Source organism: Tasmannia lanceolata, unplaced genomic scaffold (genome assembly GCF_043159265.1).
Source record: "Tasmannia lanceolata isolate RefF3 unplaced genomic scaffold, GAP_Taslan_0.1 ptg000019l, whole genome shotgun sequence".
NCBI classification, from domain to species: domain Eukaryota; kingdom Viridiplantae; phylum Streptophyta; class Magnoliopsida; order Canellales; family Winteraceae; genus Tasmannia; species Tasmannia lanceolata.
This window is the reverse complement of record NW_027518696.1, coordinates 17367218-17389522: the sequence shown is the minus strand read 5'-3', so window position 1 is coordinate 17389522 and position 22305 is coordinate 17367218. Positions and strand designations below refer to the sequence as shown.

The following is a 22305-nucleotide window of genomic DNA, read 5'->3' as shown; positions in this document are numbered from 1 at the left end:
TGACAAGAGTCATGGGAAGACCAAACATACCAAACGAAAGTACCATTACATCCGTGACGTGGTCAAGCGGGAAGTCGTAATCATTGAGTGGATGCCTACTAACCTCATGGTTGTTGATCCACTTACGAAGGCACTAGTGTGTGCACGACTTAATTTTATGTTGCTCAGGATGGGCTTGATGTAATACATTACTTTTATTTATTTCATTTTCTTGTTAAATTTATATAAGGGAAAACCCTCGAGGTCAAACCCTTCACATAAAAGTAAGATATCTTATGGGGAGAGTAAGACCCAAAGTTAGGGCAGCCCATAAGGACACAATTCCTCATTTATTGAGGTTACTCTAAAGGAGAATGACACCTCCTTGTTGCCAGGCATACTCAAGAAGAGTTTTGTCCCAAAGGTGAAAGCTAACTGAGGAGTATACTTAAGGTATAAGGAGACAAGAGGGTTATTTCTTGTTATAGCTAAGATAGAGTTCAGGAGACTCTCCACTCTTTCAATGAAGTTATGACAAATATGATTCCTCTCCTAAATATCTGTGCCCACTTGGAAAGCACAGGTACCGGGTCCACTTGTATGGTCAAGCCATATGGTATTGGCATTAGTGACTTAAAGGGTTAATATGTAAAACCATAATAGTCCTTAACTCCCAAAGGGGGTAGGGCGACTGGTCTCTCTTCTTAAATCTTTGTAAAATTTCCCGACTTATGTACTAGGTGTACCTAAGGAAGGTTGAGGTGGCCAAGAGTGGTTGGAGTATATCCGGTCATTTGTATCAAGCAGGGGATTGTTGGAGATTGACCCTCCATGGCCGGACTTTCCCTTTGCCTATGTGGCATATTACTCCGTAAACTAAAGACTTTGTGTATAGGAGAATGGGTTTATCCCTTAATGATTCTATAATGGGAGAATCTCATCAAGTATGTATCCCAAAATGAATCACCAAACGAGAGTTAGGATGACGGGGTTAATGCACCTTTGTCTTAATGGTTGGCCACCACCCACAGTCTCTATTGGAAATGGAACTGGACTCTCGGACAGAGGCAATGTCTATGGGGCCTAACACATTGCACATTGTGTTATAAAATAAAAGGACACGACCTACCATGATATCAATTAATTCCTGACATGCGATCTTATGCAATCAAGGGACACCCTATGCAACAATCGAGATCGTATTAATAATCTATGTCTGATCAGTCTCATGGGACCCACCCCCTAACTGATCAAAATGGAAGTAATTGAGCTTATATGTACATGAATTAATCTAGACCGTTCATTGTATGCCCTTCACCCAATTTACGTACAATAAAATGTATTTAGATATTTTCAATAATTTAAGTCTCACCATTTATGTGCTTGATTATGTGCATGTACTTGCACTTATGCACATCAATGGTTAATTTAGATATCATTACATGCACTTTATTATATTTACATGTTGGTTAAAAGAGACTTAAACATTGAAAATTCATCCACGTGTAAGTGGTGTTTTGGGGACTCTTGATGGCCTTTACGTGCATTATATATTGCTAACTCCAAGGATTGCCAGCTTGGCGTGTAAATGCATCATGAATGTAAAGAGTCAAATTCTCCCTATAAATACCTACCATGGATGGCTGGTTGAAGATATGTGTTGGAAAAGGAAGCCAACACATTTCTTGAGAGGGATCCATTTCTTTATCCACGCCTTTGGGGTACAAGTTAGCAGGTCTCTTCCTTGTCCTTCAGGATAGTCGGCGACTTGATACCTTAAATCCTCGTCTCCTTCAAAGGAACGGTAGAGATTTCTGTACCCCTCTCCCTCCAGCAGGTTATATTTTTCCTTAATCATTTTCTTCATCTCTTTGCTTGTGGCTTTATTAATGGTATTCGTATTTTAGAAGGAAATCCATTTGGTTATTTATCACACCCAACATATCAGACAAAAGATATACCAAATGAAATGAGTATGGTCTGATATAAAAAAGCACATGGATACAAAATAGGAGAGTGAATACCATATCCATGGCAACCAAAAGATCATGTATACATAGATAAGAACTATAAATCTCAATATACATGATCAAATGATGGAAGATTGATACCACATTTTAATTTAATACATCTTGAAATGATAAAAGTGGTATTTGAAAATCTCTCGAAAGTAAAACTGAACTTCTTTTCTTCTATCCGGCACTCTTCTACTCATGAATGTTTAGAAGAGCTTAGATCAATGCTTGACCCTTTCTTCCATGTAAGGGAGCACCATTTGACAAATCTTTTCGGATTGAGAGATTGTCTATGAAATATTCAAGAGGGGGGGTGAATTGAATTTAACTCAATATTAGGCCTTTTGAAAATTGTCTATAAACCCTAATTGGAATTTTTCTTCACTTAATTAAATATTTGGTTAGTGCAAATATAATTGAAAGAACAAAATGAGATGCCACACCAAACAATAATGGAAATGCAAGAGTGAGAAATGACACACCGATATATAGTGGTTCGGCCAACGGCCTACTCCACTCTACTCAAGGTCGCACTTGAGGGATTCCACTATAGGAGACCTCCACGATGCCCGGCTCCGAGGCGGTTACAAATCCAAGGGATATTAAACAAGGATGCCCTTACACCTTTACAAAGACTCTCCTTCTCCGCCGAGTTCTAAGCGGTTGCTCTCTAGGGAATTAAAAAGGGAATGCCCTAGCCACCTATACAAGATTTGAAAGAGAATAGCTTGGCTTCTTCTTGAAAGCTTGATGCTCTTTGTAGACCCTTGATTGCTCTTCAAAGATGGTGATTTGCAAGTGAAAGCACTACTATATCCAAACTCAAAAGATTCACAAGTGAAAGGCAAGTTTGGGATGAAAAACAAAAACTCAAGCTAAAATGGATTGCAAATGTTTTTTATGCTTAAGGATGTTTTTCAAAGATCAAGAGAGAGGAAATAATCCTCTAGATATTGTATAAATAGTCTCTCCTCAAAATATGACCGTTTGGGGGTGTAGATAACAAAAAACAAATTTTAATTCAAAACCCAACGGCTCTTTTTTGAGCTGTCGCAAGGTTCTCGGAGTTCCGAGAACCATTCTCGGAGTTCCGAGAATTCTCGGAGTTCCGAGAAATATTCTCGGAGTTCCGAGAAATATTCTCGGAGTTCCGAGACAACGGCCAGAAGAAATAAAATTTCTACTGGACCATTTCTCGGAGTTCCGAGAAATTTTCTCGGAGTTCCGAGAAAATGTCCAGATGCTACTGGACCTTTTCTCGGAGTTCCGAGGGAAATCTCGGAGTTCCGAGCTCGGAGCTCCGAGAAAAATTCTCGGAGTTCCGAGAAGCCTAAAAATCCACAGATTTTGATTTTTATTGCTTATTTGATTTTTAGCTTTTGGAACTCAACTCCTATGATTATTTTGGAATGTTTATGAGGGTCCCAACATGTTGGTCCACCACATAACCATTCACTAATCCATTTTAAGTTCTTAAGTGTTCTTTGAAAAATATTTTGAAAACACTTTGCCTTGACTTGGAAATCTAAAGAGAAAGGATGTACAATGATACCTATGTAGCTTTCAACTTCTCTTTAGTCTTGGTCTTCAATTGATCTTCCATCTTGTGTATGCTTGCTTGAGAGATGAGGTGAGCTTCACTTAGCTCCTTTGACTCTTGTATGGGATATCTCCAAGCATGACCATGTTGTGTGTTGATTTCTTCAATGATCAATCCTATCTCAAACACAACACTTCAAAGCAAATTGATTAGTATTCAAAAACACAATCAATTATGTTTAGAATCATCAAAACAAGATAGGAGAGTAGACCCTTGGGCTTACAGTCTACTTGTTTTAAATCTTTCTCCTTTATCAAAGGGTCATCCTTGAAAGGATGAGCATGAAGTGCACATGCCAGCCTTTAGAGATGAATCAACAATTTCCTTAGTCTTTGCTCATCCTTCACTGTGGAAAGAGATGAGATTGGACAGAGAAAAATTATATACATATACCATCTTATTACATCTGGCACGATGGAAGGAGACAAGTACCACAAACAAGCTACAAATGACATATGATTTGAATGAAGTCCTCCGAAGTAAGAATCTTGAAAAGATGATGGGACATGATAAACTCAAAAATATATTTAAATCATCTCTCTTCCAAGAGATTGTCATTGGCCTTTGATAATTCTTATAATGCAAGGCCTGACAATACACAATGGCTATAGATAAGAATGTAAAAGCATGGCCATTAGAACTTATCATGATTAAAGATGTTCTTATTTTTAAGAGCACATGATAAGAGATTACTTAATAGACAATGAGATGATCATCTCAAGCATTGTCCAATGAAGAAGGGTTCTAGAGATTTTTCAAACTCTAGAACAAGATACTTACATTGGCAGAGATAGAAACATATAAGTCTATCCAAGATAAGTATGAGGCCAAAAAGGATATAGCACTAAGGCTTTAGGCCAAGGAAACTAGTCAGGGGATGAGAGATGATCTCAAATATAAAAAATAGGACAACACCCAACTACAACACATATGGAGCAATATGGCTCCACATGAGTGTACTTATCATATGTGATGCACATCAAACATCATATGATAAGATAGATAGACAGACATTGAGCATGTATAGCTCTCCCTTTGAAGTGACTCATACAGTGTATGAATCCAAATAGTTGTCCAACCAAAGAGACACCAAGGGATTTAAAGACGAATGATTTTCAAACCACCCTTGAGCCACTAATGCATGATTTCTTATAGGTAGTCATATGATACCAAAAGAGATGACAACAACCTAGCAAACCATGCTCCCCCTAAATATGTGCATATAATATATATATATATATATATATATATGTATAACATACACAGCACATATGGCTAATCATGGTTAAGATGTTGGCTAAAAGCTAAAGTAATTAGATGTTTTAATTAAAGATGAGTGTACACTCTCCATCTTACTAGGTAAGAGGACTAAGAGTACTAATTGAGTGATTTTTAAATTTAAGTTTACTATCTTTACCATGTACCTAATAGCATACAGGGGAAAACTATAGAATATATATGTATCAAAAAAGCACAATTCTATAGACTCTTAGACAATAAAAGAGAGATCAATAGAGTCACATGTCTAAGAGAGACATCCATGGCTCATACAAGTGAGAGCTTTCATAGATAGTCTACCATATTTGGACACAAGAATCATGATCTGAACATCTATGCCTATATTCACAAACCACCATATAAAGATATGGCATTTAAGCACAGAATGCAAAAGGCCCATCAAAAACCAAAATGTGTGGGATACATATGTTCCCATCACAATGTGTTACATGATAACCACAACAATGAGAAACTACCCAACAATGGTACTAGATTCCTATGACATTTTTAATTTTACTCAATTGAGTTTCATACATTAAATCTAGACTCATTTTTAATTCTCTATACAAACAAAGATATTCATGCAGGACTATAGAGAATAATCCAAGGACTTCTAGAGAATGTCAAGTGATGAACACCTTGGAGACATGCATTCCAAAAAGAACTACCATGACTAGATAGTTTTATCTTAGTCATGAGAGGATATTTATTTTAAACAATTTTGGAATACATCAATTTAACCCATCAAGATTCTTATGCATTTAATGATAATCATTAAGCACAAAAGAATGAGTTAGAAGGACAACGAGGTAGATAGTAATAAACGTATTTACTTCCTAGGGCATAAGAGATGTCTAAGAAAGGATTTGAGTGGATTTTCTTAGACATGGCTTTTAACACTCAATCTTGCTAGAAATAATATTCTACCTAAGTTGAATATACCAAGATCTAGCAAATGCCAAGATTGTCCTAAATAGAGTTTAAGAATGAAAGAAAATAACTTGAAAGATCAATTTGAACTCGAGGGCAAAGAGGGCGGTTGACTTTCATGAAAGCACACATATGATTTTCACATTTGAATTTTCTATTATGGATTTACTTTATGGATGCTAAGTGCACAAGTGATGTGATTTTGCACTTAGATAGGCTTTTCTAAAAGATATTCAATAAGCACAAACTATAATCTAGGATAAAATATATCATTGAATTATACTTAGATTATAGAAATCAAAAGATGTGATCATTTAAGCACAAGATACTAGATACAAAATGTATTCAATGAATTTAAAATATCTGGCATGAATGAAGGATATAAACAATTTAGCACAAGCCCTAAACTAACTCACTCACTAATTAGTTTAAAAGGGATTCTTTTGGAAACCAAATCCCTTTGGTTCCATCCAAGTTTGTTTGTGGGAGTGTACATTTTCTTATCCAAACAAACTTGTTAGATTTCACAATTCCAAGCTTACACTCAGAATTGTGATGCCCAACTCTACCACAATAGTTATGATTGGTAGAAGATGAGCAATTAGAATCATAAGACTTAGAAGTGTATTTATCTTTTTCTTCTTGAAATCTTTGATTCTTATTAGAGAGTTCTTCATTCATTTGTTCTTCATTTTCACAAACATGTTTATATTTTTCAACAAGTTCAATGTTTATGATTTTAAGGCTTTTAATTTCTTTCTCAAAGGCATTGCATTTTTTAAATAAGGTAACATTTTTATTTATCAAAAATATGCTCAATTGACTTAATTTCTCAATTCTTTTCAAACTTACATTTATTTCCAATTTCATATTTTCAATTTGAATTTCTAAATCGGAAATAAAATGTTTGAAAGAATTTTCATATGCAAAAGATTTTTGTAAAGTCTCCTTTTTATAAGAAATTTTGTCATTTGAAAAGAGACATATTTTTCTCAAAAGTGTTTTCTAATAAAGTTTAAATATCTTTTGCATTGATGCAATTTGAAATATTGTTAAAAATGTTTGGAGTTAAACCACAACACAATAAAATCATAGTCTTTGAGTTCAAGGAAAACAATTTCATATCACCTTCAGTGTATTTCCTTGAGGAAAAAGAAATTTCCTCTTTAATGACATCTAAAATGTCATGATTTATGGATATGGATTTGAGATAGGCTAGCATTAGTGCTTTCCAAGCTCCATAATTCTTTCCATCAAAGAATGGAGGAATTAGGATGGATCGGCCTTTCTCAAAATCCATAGGGATTGTCACAAATCTTTTCTCTTGTAGATTTTTAAGATTTACAAATCTCTTTAAAAGCCTAAGCTTTGATACCAAATGAAATACAGGTGTGACAATCCAAGAGGGGAGGTGAATTAGTCAATTAGAAATTTTAGGCTTAATTAGGGGAAGATTAAGAATTAATCCATTTAATTAAGCATTAATTAGTCTAACCCTTGTTCAAATAGTCATTTTAGTGAAATCAAGGGTTTAGACATTCTAATCATGCACATTAGCTAACCCTTGTTCAAATAGGCATTATAATGCAATTAGGGTTTAAACATTTCAATCAAGTGCAGTTACTAACCCTTGTTCAATTAAAAGCACAAATGCAAATTAGGTTAGAGATTACCAATCACCACACGTGCAAGAGAGAAGGAGAAGAGAAAGGCCACACCACAAGATAACACCATGATTTATAGTGGTTCGGTCACTACTTGACCTACTCCACTCTTCCAAGTTTAGCTCCTTGGGTACTCCACTATGGTGATATTTCAAGCCTAATCTCGAAACTCTTACAATAAGCTTTTTCATTCTCAATGGCCAAAGCGAAGCCTTCGGCGAGGGGACAAACCTTCATATGCCGTCTTCACCTTTCTTGGGCCAAAGAGGAGACCCTCGTCTTCACCTTTGTTCACAGGCCGAAGAGAAGACCCTCAATAAAGAACAAAGAAAATGAAAAACACTCAATGCCTCTTAATAGGCGGATTACAACATTGTAAGCTCACAATCACTCCCAATAAATAGCAAAAGAAAAGCCCTATGGAGTGCCTCTTGACAAGATATAGAAATGGAAGATCAAATAGGTTTTTAGCTTTTGAAATAAAATGTTGAAGCTCAAAGATAAATGGGATTTAATCTTTCTCAAATGTTCAAAAGCTTGTAGAGATAGGTTTTAATCATGTATATATAGTGTATTTGAAAATATGACCGTTTGGGGTAAAACTGTAAATAAATGGCTTGAAAAAGTCAAGCAGAAAATGCTCCAATGGCTAGTTTGCTCGACCACGGCAATCGACCGGGCTACTGCGGTCGTCTGCCCCTATCGGATGCCCTATTCTATTTTCAAATTTCTAACTAACGCGGTCGACCGGCCACATGGCGGTCGCTCAGCGAGGGCTAACTGTTTGCTCAAAATATTTGGCTCAAAAACCTATCTCGGTCGACCGACCCACGGCGGTCGCCCGCCCTAGACCAAATTGGATTGCTTCTGTAGAGACAGAAGCGCATCCGCCGTCGCGCGGATCATCCCGGTCGATCGGCCCGATAAAATTCGAGATGGCCTGGATTATTAGGTTCCATCCCGCGGTCGACCGGCCCTGAGTGAAAATCCATTTTTAACTTTAAAATCCAGGGGCTTTTGGACTATGGTCTTTGGGCTTAAGTCCAAGGTTTTCAAACACACTTTTTTGGTGTGTGTATGGTTTTTAAAGATGTAAAAAGTTAAGTATGAAAGTCATTTGAAACCCTTTTGAAAGTGCATTTTACATAAAATCAAGAGGTCTTCAACTACATTCTAAAAATAAGAACCTTGAGTCTTCTTGGAATGTCTTGGCTCCTTTGCACTTTCTTGAACTTCTTCGGTTTGAGTGAACATCTTGAACTTTGTCTTGGCTCTTATGACATGTCCTCTAATCTTCAATGCATGTTGAGGTACATGAGGTGTCACCAAGGCATGTTCAACTCCAAGCTCCTTCTTGACACTTGCTTAGGAAATTATGGGATCTTCATGATGAGCTTCTTGACTTGATCATCTCCAAATGATGATGACTCCAATGTAGGTGCAAGCTCTTTGTTCCTTTGCTCCTTGATTCACATGTCATGTGTTGTGAAGAGTTGTGTAATAGCGATTATAACATGAAATTCCTGTATACAACACAACACCTCAACGCAACACATCAGTCAATAAATGCTAATCAATTTAGTTTGCTAGCATCAAAACAAAAAGGTAAGTTTAATGATTAACCCATGAGAACCTTGGGCTTATAGAAGGATTTTGGTTTCTTTAACTACTTTCGAGTTTGAACCAAAAATCAAAAGATCATCAACATAAAAGCAAATGATAATACAACATGAATCAAAATACTTATAGTAAATATATTTATCACTTTTATTTGTCTTAAACCCATTTGATATAATAACATTATCAGATTTTTCATACCATTATTTTGGTGCCTGTTTAAGACCATATAGTGATTTCAATAATTTACACACCTTATTTTGTTGACCAGGAGCAACAAAACCCACAGGTTGATCCATATAGATCTTCTTTTGTAAACTACCATTTAGAAATGCAGTCTTTACATCCATTTGGTGAATAACAAGGTAATGGATGATTGCTACTGCACTTAAGACTCTAATAGATGCTATTCTAGTAATTGGAGAGTAAGTGTCAAAGAAGTCTATGTTTTCTTTTTGTTTAAAGCCTTTGGCTACAAACCTAGCTTTAAACTTATCTATGGTTCCATCTAGTTTTAGTTATCTTCTAATAACCCACTTACAATCAGTAGTTTTACATCCTGGAAGTAAGTCTACCAATTTCCAAGTTTGGTTAGACATTAAAGACTCCATCTCATCATTGATAGCTTCTCTCTTCAAAAATCAGCATCCGAAGAGGACAAAGCTTCCTCTAAGGAAGTTGGATCTCCCTCTAAGGTAAAGGCAAAGAAGTCAGGGTCAAAATCTTTGGCTATTCTAGCCCTTTTACTTCTCCTAGGTTTAATTTCAGTCTCAGTGTTTTCCTCTAATATATGTTTAGTACCCCCACTATCTACAATAGTTTTGGTACCCCCACTATGTCTAGATTTAAAAGAAAATTTATCCTAAAATAATTCAACATCTACTAATTCAACTATTACATTATTTTTTAGATCAAGAAACCTATATGTTTTACTTGTAAAATAATATCCCATAAAGACACACTCTAGGGCTCTACTTCCTAGTTTGGGTTTTTAAGATCAGGAAGTCTAACATAGGCTAAACAGCCACATACCCTAAAGTAACTTACATTAGGTTTCCTATTTTTTCATAACTCAAAAGGTGATACTTTAGTTTTATAATTTGGGATCCTATAAAGAACATAGTTTGAAGTTAAAATTGCTTCACCTCATAGGTTAGAAGGATCTCCTGAACTTATGAGTAAAGCATTAGTAAGATCAACTAATGTTCTATTCTTCCTTTCTACAACCCCATTTGATGCAGGAGAGTAAGGTGCAGTGATTTCATGTATAATCCCTAGAGATTTAACAAAATGAATAGACTCTAGTGATTCATATTCACCACCTCTATCACTTCTAAGTCTTTTAATTTTTAAGTTAAACTGATTCTGAACTTCTAACAAATATTCCTTAAATATTTTCAAGGCTTTACTCTTTTGTTTTATCAAATAAATAATTTTATATTTAGAAAAATCATCTATGAAAGTTGTGAAGTATCTTTTGCCACTACGTGTTAAAATATCATCTAACTCACATATATCAAAATGGATTAACTCTAGAAAATTTGAATTTCTTTCAACACTTTTGAATGGTTTTCTAGAGATTTTCGCCATACTACAAGTTTCACATATTTAAAAATCTTCTAATTCTACTTTTAGAGTTAAACTAAGTATACTCATATTACGTACATACTTCTTATTTATGTGACATAATCTAGCATGCCAAGAATTCACACAACCAAGCATATAAGCAGAAGAAGAATTTTCATTCATTTCAACATTGAGTTTAACCATCCCATCACAAGCAAATCATTTTTCAAATAAAGGATCATGCTTAGTTACAATGTACTGATCAAATTCGGTGGTTTGTTTAAATCCAGTCTTTTTCAACAAAAAATCGAAAACTAAATTCTTCCTCATTTCAAGAGTATGAAGAACATCCTTCAGTAGCACTTTCCGCCCATAAGTGAATCGGAGTCCAACATCCCCAGTTCCTACTACCTTAGTGGTGTAAGAATCCCCTGACAACACATTCTTATCAACATCTGCAGGTGTATAAGTCTTGAACCAACTTCTGTCATAACAAACATGACGAGAAGCTCCTGTATCGGCCCACCACCCCTCAGATCCGCCAACGGCATTCACTTATGTGATCATAGCCACAAGTGGCTCTTCGTCACATTGGCTTGAGGGACTTGTGCACCTTTCTTTTGCCGACAAAGAAAATGGAACATTAAGCAAAGAAAAAGATTGAAAACTTTTGGTTTCGATCACTAGGAAAATATTTCGGTTTCAGTTGAAAATTTCAGTGAAAATCCTGTAAAATCAAGAAAACATATGCAAATGACTCTAGACACCCTCATTTTGCTACACTTCAACCAACAATAACCTAATATATTGATCCATCGAATTTCACTGGTAAAATATGCATCCTCACATTCCCTGAAAACCAAAATAATAAAGAGATGTACCTGGTAAAACGATTAGATCCGAAAAATTAGAAAAATGCCCTGATTGGTGACTTAGAGTGTTAAATCCATGCAAGAGTCCCTCTATCATGGATTTATATGTTTTAAGGCATTAATATCTCGATCTGACTTTACAGATCATCAATCGGGACAAAATAAGCTAGGGTCACCTCACAGCCCGAACCCTGATTCCATTATGAGACCCGATTTCCGTAAATCGTCAGATCGATGGCTGATTTTCAACATGGATGTCTTTCTTTACTAAGAATTTGTGATCATTTATTCAAATTAATATCAATCAAGGTCGATCTCAAATTTGGATTAAACATTGGGTCACTTTTATTAAGCAAAAATCCAGTGAAAAGTTACGGATCAAGGCAGGACGAATGAGATCCGTCGAAATTATCCCATTAAATCATCGATAACAAAACATTTTAATATCTTAATTGGCTTTGATATCTTGGTTTAAAGGGTTTAATCGTTGATCCAAGATTGATCGAGTCGGTTGGTTCGTTTGGATCACCAATTTGCCCAATCTCTGGAAAAGCGATTTGCCGATTAAGATCGATGGCTCTCATTGGTCGAAAATTTCAAAATCAGTATTTCCATGGCAATATTAGGCTTAAATGAAAGAGAAAAAATTAGGGATTCCAAAGGCGAAAGAATTATCGGAATCGGATGCCAACATCTCCGGAAAACGACATTTTTTCGTTTTCAAGAGAGTTCTCCCTCCTCACCCTCTCTCTCCTCTCACCACACGTTTTCCCAAGCTTGGGAAAACGTGGCTTGTTTCCTCCTCCCCTTTTGTTTAAAAATTTTGAAATAAGTTTGGGTTAATTTTACAACTTTGGAAAAGATACATGTATAGCAAGATTTTTGGTTAAAAGATTCACTTGAGGTTGAAAAGGACACATGTCCCCATTTAATTGGAATGATTTGTTGCATTGAGGCTAACTTAGACGTTTTATATTGTTGCCCAAATCATCCCCAATGTATAAAAGGTAGTGAGGGACACATGCCACCTTTTCTTTTCCACCTTTAAATCTTCCCAAATCAAAACTTGCTTGATTTTTCTCCAAGAATACACGTTTTGGATTATGCAAAAAGAATGTTACCAAATTTCCCAAGATTCCTCCTACCCACTTGCTTTTCTTTTTCTCACCCTAAAATTGCTAATATTCTCATATCTCTCATATTTTGAGCAACATGTTAAGTGCCATCATCCCAACCATCCAAAACCTCCTAATTATTCCAAATCCAATCACAACCCTACACCTCTTCCCAAACACATTGGTAACTTTTGCCATCCCATTCTCCTATAAATACCCTCTCATCCCACCATCCCAAAAAAAACGGAAGAACCCCTCTCTTAGAAAATTCGTCCCTCTCCCTCACCTCTTCAAGGGTTCGGCCATCTTTGCCGGATCGGTTGATTTTATACGTTGGGTGGTAGATATATATCAAAAGCGGTCATTATCAAGCAAGGAATCATCTTCAAGGAATTAACATCAAAGAAAAACACAAAGTGGGTCTTCAAAGAGGTAGGCATTTATTTAAATTCTATGTAGGGTCTGTTTTCATGCATATCTTTTATTTTAAAAGAAAAACCATGTTAGGAAGCATCTAGGATTAATCTTTAATCATATTCTTTTTTATGGTAGACTTTGAAGTTATGCATGTTTCCCTCTTCTCGTAACCCATCTTCTCTTCATTTTTATTTTTCCCTAAGGGTCAACATCTATTCCCTCTCAATCCTAGCCCCAACAGCTTACCCAACCCAACAGACCCCATGCTTAGCCAACTAAACCCAACTCAACCCGACTCCAACCCGGACCTACACCGAAAGCCGCACCCCAAACCCAAGTTGCACGCCCAACCCCGCATCCTAAGCCCGCACCCTAAACCCGCACTCTTATGCCACACCCCTAAGCCGTACCAAACCCATGCCCAAACAGCACCCCACTCCATGCCCAATTAGCATCAACCTCACACCCAAATGCTGCCCCCTCAACCATCAACCCAATCCCATTCGGATATCCCATCACATGAGCATCAGCCCTTGTATGAAATATCCATCCCTAACCTAAATATTATTTGACCGAACCCTTTCCTATAGCTTTTGGCCAAACACCACAGCAAGCCATGTCCCCATACCCAAACAGCATGCTCCCCTCCATGTATCCCATCATAATGATGACATCCCATCCAAACCACATACCCCTGGTAGTATGCCCCATACCCCATTATATACATGCCAATTCCCATAATTCCATTCCCATCGGACCCTTGTGCCTTACCCCACAGCCCACGACTATATCATGCCCATGCTCCCATGGCATGCCCCAACAGCCCATGCTCCCCTGACATATATCCAACAGCCTCATGCAATACCCTCTATCCAGATAACATTCTACTATATCCCATCTAACCCAATCCCAAACCAAAGCCAACCTAACCCAAGTTGAGGTTTAACCCAACCCAACCCAGCCATACGCCCAATCCAACCCAACCTCACTTGAGCCGTACCCCAAACCCAACCCAGTCACATGCCTAAACTAACCCATTCCAAGCCCATGGCCCACCTAATCCATAATTCCTGACCCACGCCCAACCTAACCCAACCAAACCCAACACCGGTTCAGCCCCAACTCGGACCCACAACCCTACCCCAACCCGGTTCAGCCCCGAATCGGTTCAACCCAATCCAACCAACTCAATCCAATCAAATCAACCGCCCAACCCTTACCCCTACCTATACCCTCACACCTACAGCCCTCGCACCCTCTCCCCACTCACACAAACAGCGCCCTACCCCTCCCTCATCGCCCAACAGCCCCATTCCCAAGCACGACTTGGGTTCACCCCTAACCAATCCAACCCGAACCCCAACCTGATCAGCCCGGTCCATCCCAACTCAACCCGACCCTAACTCGTGACCTTAACCCATACAGTTCATTCAACCCAAACCAGATTCCACCCCAACCGTTCCAACCTGGATCTAACCCAAACCCAATCCGACTCATTCTGGTTCAGCCCAAACCCAATCCGACTCAACCAGGGTCAACCCCAACCCACACGGATCAGCCTTTACCTGGTTCAACCCCGTCCCAACCCGGTTCAGCCCCAACCCAACCCGGTTCACCCTGTCCCAACCTGGTTCAGCCCCAACCCAACTTGGTTCGACCTGTCCCGACCCGGTTCAACCCCGTCCCAACCCAATTCAGCCCCAAACCAACCCAGTTCAGCCCCGTCCCAACTCGATTCACGCTGTCCCAGCCCGATTCAACCTCGTCCCAACCTGGTTCGGCCCCAACCCAACCCGGTTCAACCTGTCCCAACTTGGTTCAACCCCAACCCAACCCGGTTCAAACTGTCCCAACCCGGTTCAGCCCCGTCCCAACCCGGTTCAGCCCCAACCCAACCCGGTTCACCTTGTCCCAACCCGGTTCCTCCCCGTCCCAACCCGGTTCAGCCCCGACCTAACCCGGTTCATCCTATCCCAACCCGTTGCAACCCACTCCAACCAGACTTGACTCAACCTACCCGGTCCAACATGGACCCAACGTGAGTCCGGACCGAACCGGATTCAACCCGAGTCACCCCGAGTCAGCCCAAGCCAACCCGAACCTAGAGTGACCCCACCTGAGTCATGCATTTATACCCAACCCAAGTTACACCCTGTTGTTCCAAACCGAATCTCACCCCTAGACCGAACCGAATTGCTTTACCCAATCCTTAACCAAGTGACGCTCCCTTCAAGTTGCACCTCACCACAGCCCAAACCCCATTCACTTGGCCGAATTTCCTAAGCTCATCCGTCGAACTCTCAAATCTAATTCCTCGAATATAGGAGACTCCTTGTCCAATTCTTTGGAGCCCAATTCCAAGTTCCAATCCCAAATCTAAGGTTCTAAGCCAAAGTTCCAGTTCAAGTACCGATCCCAACTCCCAATTCCATCTTCAAGATCCAACCCCCTTCCAATGGAACTACGTGTGGCTTGATCCCCACCATGGGGTACGTAGGCAACTTGGCACTCCCAAGTTCAGTCGCACCTTTCTCCATCCTTCTCGTTCCCCTACACCCTTCTTCATCCCTTCCATTCCCCCATTCACCCTTTCCTTAAACCCTTTTTGCATGTTAAATGTTTCCTTTTGCTTAGTTGCATGATTAGTTGCATGTTTAGATTTCTTTAATTGTTCTTATCGTCTGCTTAGAATCACATGCCAGTTGTTTTGCTTTGCTCTTTGCATGTTTTAATATTTTGCTTGCTAGTTGCTTTCTTTGCATGATTAGTTGTGTTTGTTAAATTTGGAACTCAAAAAAATTCAAAAATCTTGAAGAATCTAAGAACTCATAATCATCTAAGATGGAAAATCCCAATCTTCCAAAACATAAAGTTCTAGCCTCTAAACTTAGAGATCACACGCTAGGTTCTCAAAATAGAATTCTTAGAATCCAAAATTCACAAATATGCTAAAAATACAACTTAGGTCCATTGCATTAGATCTAGGTTCATATAGCATAGGTCACTTCACCTCAAATCAACCAATCTAATTAAACTCAAACCAAATCTCATCAATCTCATAAAATGTCAAAAACACTCACATAGGCACATAGGCATGTAGTTGCATGTAGGATGCACTCCTGGCCCGCATGAGTCTAAACTGTGAACGGCTAAAAAATTAAAATGCATCTAGGTTAATAAAGTTCACATTCACGCCCTTTGTTAAACCTAAAATAATTAAAGCTTTTAAAAGTTAGGCAAGGTCGGTGCTGTACACTTCGTGTGGTACATCTTCCGACTTCGTAACCAGGTAACTTACCCAGGACTCAAAACGTAGACCAAATTAACAGAGTTAATCATGGGTCCTAGATCCCTAATCTAGGTGGCGACTCTAGTCAGTTGCTTCTTTCGTGAAGTTAGGACTTTTATCCTAAATTTATGAAAAAAGCAATCATATTCAAATCCAATGGACAAAGGCGCTATCATCATAAAAACACACACCCTCGTGGGACCATTCCCCCTCGGAACGGGATCTACAATGACAGAATTTAAAGATGAAAATTCAAGAATTGCTAGAATAAGCACAAATACACACTTAGACAACTATTAAACTCTAATTCAAGTTTCAAAACCTCCCTGTACTAGTTGTAAATTTTAATAAGATTCAAATCTCCAATTTTAAGAGTCTTTCGTCGCTAGATATATATTTAAAACTTCAGAATCTTTTAATCCTTTAAACTTAATAGTTTTCACTTTCATCTATCATTCCCCATAAAATAGGATAAAAAAAGAAAAAGAATGAAAACAATATCATACGAAAAAAAAAGAATAAGATTAAAGAAAATGGTGTACCTGGAGGGTTTTGATTTCTCGAGAGCTTAGAAAATACAGAGAAAGCGTAAAAGAGAGAGAGATTTGAGGAAAGGGGAAAGGAAATGGAACTTAGGGTAACAGATAGATAGGGAGGGAGAATTTGATTTGAGGAAGAGGAAAAGAAACAGAAATATAACGGTGGTGATGAAAATGCAAGAAAAAGGTGGCACTGTATGAGCAAGAAGGTGGTTGTCTGGATTCGTTAGTTTGCCTTGAGAACTCCAAGAAAGAAAATTGTTATATGAAGTCATATATTCGCCCTCCTTTTTTATTTGGGACAGCCCCCTTACCTTCTCTCGGCCACCTTTCCATTGTATTTCGACTAGGGGTGGCAAAATTGGCAGAATCGAGCCAAAACCTAACCGAAAATTCAGTTTCGGTTTGGTTAAATCAAACAGATTCAAATTTCGGTTCGGTTCGGTTCGGTTCGGTTTGGGGATCAAACCGAACCGAATCCGAATATTTCAAATGATTATCAGTAAGGGGTGGCAAAATTGGTGGAACCGAACTGAAAATTCGGTTTCAGTTTGGTAAAACCAAACCGATTCAAATTTCGGTTTGGTTCTGTTTGGGGGTCGAACCGAACCGAAACCAAACCATTGCCACCTCTAATTTCGACTAATCTTGGGAAATGATAAATGCACCCCTTTTTATCACATGGACACCCAACTGTAGTGTACGTGGAGTGATGAAAAAGGGCGCATTTATTGTATTTTCACGCCCTGCAGTACACATTCGCAGGGGCGATGGCACTTGAAACGTAAGGGGGGCACCTCCTTATTTTTTTGTGAAAAAAAAAATATACTTTTATTTTTTTAATATTTTTTTAATATTTTTTTATACTTAATTACTTTCACTTACCCCATTTGATTTTCATTTCTCTGGAAACCTCTTCACGAGTTCACGCAACTCTCTTAGGCGAAGAAAACCCTAGCTGCCTATGCTTCTCACCATCTACTCGTGCAGCTCGTCGGCGGCCGGCGGGCCGGTGGCTTCATTTTTTCGGCAAAAATGAAGGCTTTGCAGCCAGGTACTCTCTCTCTCTCTCTCGCTCTCTCTCTCTCTCTCTCTCTCTCTCTCTCTCTCTCCCATTTTTCATTTTTTGCCCTTTTTTTGTTCAAACTTCAAAGCAGACATTTCTGCTATTCTAGTCTTCTGGTGGAAGATGATTAGATGAACCATGGAATATTGGAATATCATCTCTTTGGGTCTGATTTGGGGGTTTTTGGTTTCGGGTTTCATCTATATGACTATATGCTCTCATTTTTTGATTTTTTTGCAACTGATTTCATGGTAGGGTTCTGAATTTCTGATTTGGGGGTTTTTGGTCCATTGTTTTGTAGTTTTTCATCCATATATTGCTTTATGTGGCTATGATTTCATCTTCTATGTAGTTTTAAACTAGATTTCATACTTTTTATATTATTTAGTAAGGGTTTTGGGTTCTTTTTGTTCATAGAAAATTTCTGATTTTGGGTTTTTTTTTATTGGGGGCCAATAAGCACTTGGCAATAAGCATTGATTGAAGGATCTGGATGTGAACTTCTTAGCGTGAGTTCTTTCTACAAGCAGCTTGCCGTATGCTTTGTCGGATTCCATTATAGGTTTACATTATATGGGATAGAGCTTTTTTTCGAGTTTTTCATTTTAGGTTTACATAATTACATTCTTTTGTGGCTAAGAACTGACAGATTTTAGCTCGAGTTTTGCAAAACAAAGTTCTATTTTCTGACAGTCAATGATTTTTTTTATATTGTTCTTGGATTAATTTAATTCCAACTATTATATTGCTTTTGTGTGACCTTCTATGTAATACTTGCCTCTTCTCTTACTGCAATGTTTCTTATCTCTTGAAGTTGTTTGGTTCTTATTAAGTGAGTGACATAGAAAAACAAAGAAGGGTCTAGGCTCTTGCAGTAATATGACATGAAAGGTTTTTGTCAAGGTTTTTGTCTGACTTCATCTAATGGGGTGTGATTTGAGGTTATCTTATTACGATGGCTTGTTTAGGGTGGCATTGAAGATTTGAAGATGTGATTTCTATGATTAGTGTTCGGGTCTCCATCTCATACTATGATTATTGGCTTATTGCTTATTGGTTTAGTTTTGTAGTTTTTTTTTTGGGGGTTTTCAATCTATTGGGTTCTGATCTATGGAAGCTTTTTATTTAGGGTAAGTCATTACTAATTGTTATTGAATCAATAGTTAGTGAATAATTTTTTTAGTATTCTTTTACATTGATATAGTAATTGATAATTAAATATTTTTGTGATATAGTGATAGAAGTTCTCTGTCTTTCTTGTTTGTTTTTTTAGGTATGGAAAAATATTTTTCGAGAGTACCGTCATTAAAGTTGATAACCCCTCCTACAACTTCAAGTGTCCCCACCAAAGAACGAGAAAATTCTAAAAGAATTCAATTGGAACTTGATCCTAAAAATCCTCATTATCATCCTAATAATAGGACAAAAGTTCGAATGATATACTTAGGAATGGGTCCAATTCAACCATGTAATCATGATTTCCCTCAAATTATGCAAGGAAAAGAGAATAGGCGGTTTAATCAAAAGTGGTTTGATGATTATCCTACTTGGTTGGAGTATAGCATTGCAAAAGACACGGCTTATTGTTTGGGGAAGTGATATTTACGCCCCTTTTGATCACTAGGGACACCCAACGTCAGTGTATCAAAGGCAAAAAGGGAGATGATGTACTTTATGTCAAAAAAATCCGGTGGCTTTGATTGCAAAGTACACTGGCAAATGGGTGTCCCTGGTGATGAAAGGGGCGTAAATATCATTTCCCTATTGTTTGTGTTGCTATCTTTTTAAATCGGATAGTAAGGAGCATGTGGGAAGTTGTGATGCTTTTGTTGTTAAGGGGTTCTCTAATTGGAAGAAAGTAGAAAGATTTGGAAAACATATAGGGGGTCCTAATAGTGCTCATAATCAAGCTTCGAGTAAATGTGAAGCTTTTAGGAATCAGAGCAACATATTGAAGCGTTGGTAAATAAGCAAACAGAGCAACAACAAAGTGACTATCGAATTCACTTGCATGCTTCAGTTTTGAATGCTCGATTCCTTTTAGAAGAAGGTTTACCTTTTTGCGAGCATGATGAATCTTGTGACTCGCTTAACCAAGGAAACTTTCGTCAGCATTTGAAGTTCATGACCATGATTAATGAAGATATGAAGAGGGTTTGTGTGGAGAAGTGTCCTGGGAATCTCAAACTAGTGACTTCAGATATCCAAAAGGATATAGTGAGTGCTTGTGCAATTGAAACCACTAACTCAATCATTAAAGATCTCGGGGATTCATTGTTTTCTATTTTGGTTGATGAAGCTCGTGATGTTTCTAGCAAGGAGCAAATGGCCGTAGTTATTCGCTATGTAGATAAGCTTGGGCATGTGGTTGAGCGTTTGTTAGGTATTACTCACGTTCCCAACACCACTGCTACATCCCTTAAGGAAGAAATTGAAGCATTATTGGCCAAGCATAAATTGAGCATATCAAGACTTCGTGGTCAAGGATATGATGGGGCAAGTAACATGCAAGGGGAGTGTAATAGTCTTAAAGCACTATTCTTGAAGGAGAATGAATATGCTTACTATGTTCATTGTTTTGCTCATCAATTACAATTGGCATTAGTTGGTGTTGCAAAGAAAAATATGAACATCTCCGATCTCATTTTTTTAGTTACAAATATGGTAAATGTGGTTGGGGGTTCTTGTAAGCGCCATGATATTCTTCAGGAGATTCAACTTGCCAAAATTAAGGAAGCACTTGAAAATTGTGAGCTTTCAAATGGACAAGGACTTAATCAAGAGACCACACTCAAACGTGCGGGGGATACACGTTGGAGCTCACACTATAGAACACCGGTTAGTTTGGAATATATGTTTTCCTCTATTCTTAATGTGCTTGATCTTATTGTTAAAGATATGAAGTTAAGTTCAGATCAAAGGCATGAAGCACATAATCTCTTGAAATCATTGCAAACTTTTGAATTCACATTTTTCCTTCATTTGATGATAAGTTTATTGGGAATTACAAATGAATTGTCGCAAGCATTGCAAAGGAAGGATCAAGATATTGTGAATGCCATGACATTAGTGAGAATATCAAAACAACGGCTACAATTGATGCGAGACAATGGATGGAATTCTTTGTTAGATGACATTTCTTCATTTTGTGCCAAACATGACATAGAAGTCCCTAACATGGTTGATACTTATGTTGTTCCCGGAAGAGTGCGCATGTAGATAAAAGAACGGTCTTGCACCATTTTCAAGTTGAATTGCTTTTTCAAGTTATAGACTTGCAACTTCAAGAGCTCAATAGTCGTTTCAATTAAGCAAATACAAAGTTGCTTCTATGTGTGACATGTTTGAATCCAAGTGATTCATTTTATGTATTTGATAAAGAGAAGTTGATTCGACTCTCTAAGTTTTATCTAAAAGAATTTTCAGAAGTTCAATATTCTACAAAAGAATTAGACAACCAACTTGAAACATATATTCTTGATATGAGGTCCAATACTCACTTTGTGAATTTGAAAGGAATTGGAGATCTTGCTGAAAAAATGGTTGAGAAGGAAAAGCATGCCTTGTATCCACTTGTTTACAAGCTCATCACATTGGTACTAATTTTACCAGTTGCAACTGCAACCGTTGAGAGGGCCTTTTCTGCCATGAAGATCTTGAAGAATCGATTACGCAATAGAATGTCGGATCAATTTATGGCCGATTGCTTGATTCCAGATGTTGAGAGGGATATTTTTGGTAACATCGATGATGAGACAAGCATGTGTCGTTTCCAAAAAATGAGACCACGTCGAGGAAGCCTATAAAATTTTCTTATGAGTCATGTTATTAGGTTTTGCTCTCTAAAATTGTAAGATGTCATTTTTGTTTACCTCAATGTATGTTGGTGATGGAATATATATGAGGCTTTTTTTTTGGAAACTATAATATTGCTGTCATTTGTTTGGAGAAAAAAAATTACTATAATTTTTGCCCCCCTTATGCAAAATTTCTAGCATCGCCCCTACACATTCGCTCCCTGATAACGTGAACAGTGGACAACTTTAACTCCCTGACTTTTTTGCTTCTATTAACCAAGATTTTATATGGTGTAAGCCCTTCTTATTTTTCAAAAAGTACTGTACGGACCGTACTATAGGATGATCCAAACCGTCCATATGATGGGCCATAACGTATATAGGTTGTACCCAAAAAATCATTTCCATAGGATGATCCTAGCCCTTTGATCTATAGAGTTTTCCATAATATACAGATCGGAGGGTTGGGATCAGCCTATGGAAATAATTTTTGGGGCTCAACCTATTTACGTTATGGCCCATCATATGGACGGTTTGGATCATCCTATATTGTGGTCCGTA

At 37.9% G+C, this 22305-nt stretch overlaps 1 protein-coding gene across 1 annotated transcript; it reads left to right on the top strand.

Moving 5' to 3' along the window:
- Positions 1–21429: 21429 nt before the first annotated feature.
- Positions 21430–21753, top strand: LOC143852381 (uncharacterized). The gene has a single exon (XM_077361764.1). The coding sequence runs from the start codon at positions 21430–21432 to the stop codon at positions 21751–21753; it is 324 nt and encodes a 107-aa protein (XP_077217879.1).
- The last annotated feature ends 552 nt before the right edge of the window (positions 21754–22305 follow it).

Coding starts and splice junctions, on each gene's coding strand:
- LOC143852381 (XM_077361764.1), top strand. CDS start 21,430: ATGAGGTCCAATACTCACTTTGTGAATTTGAAAGGAATTGGAGATCTT.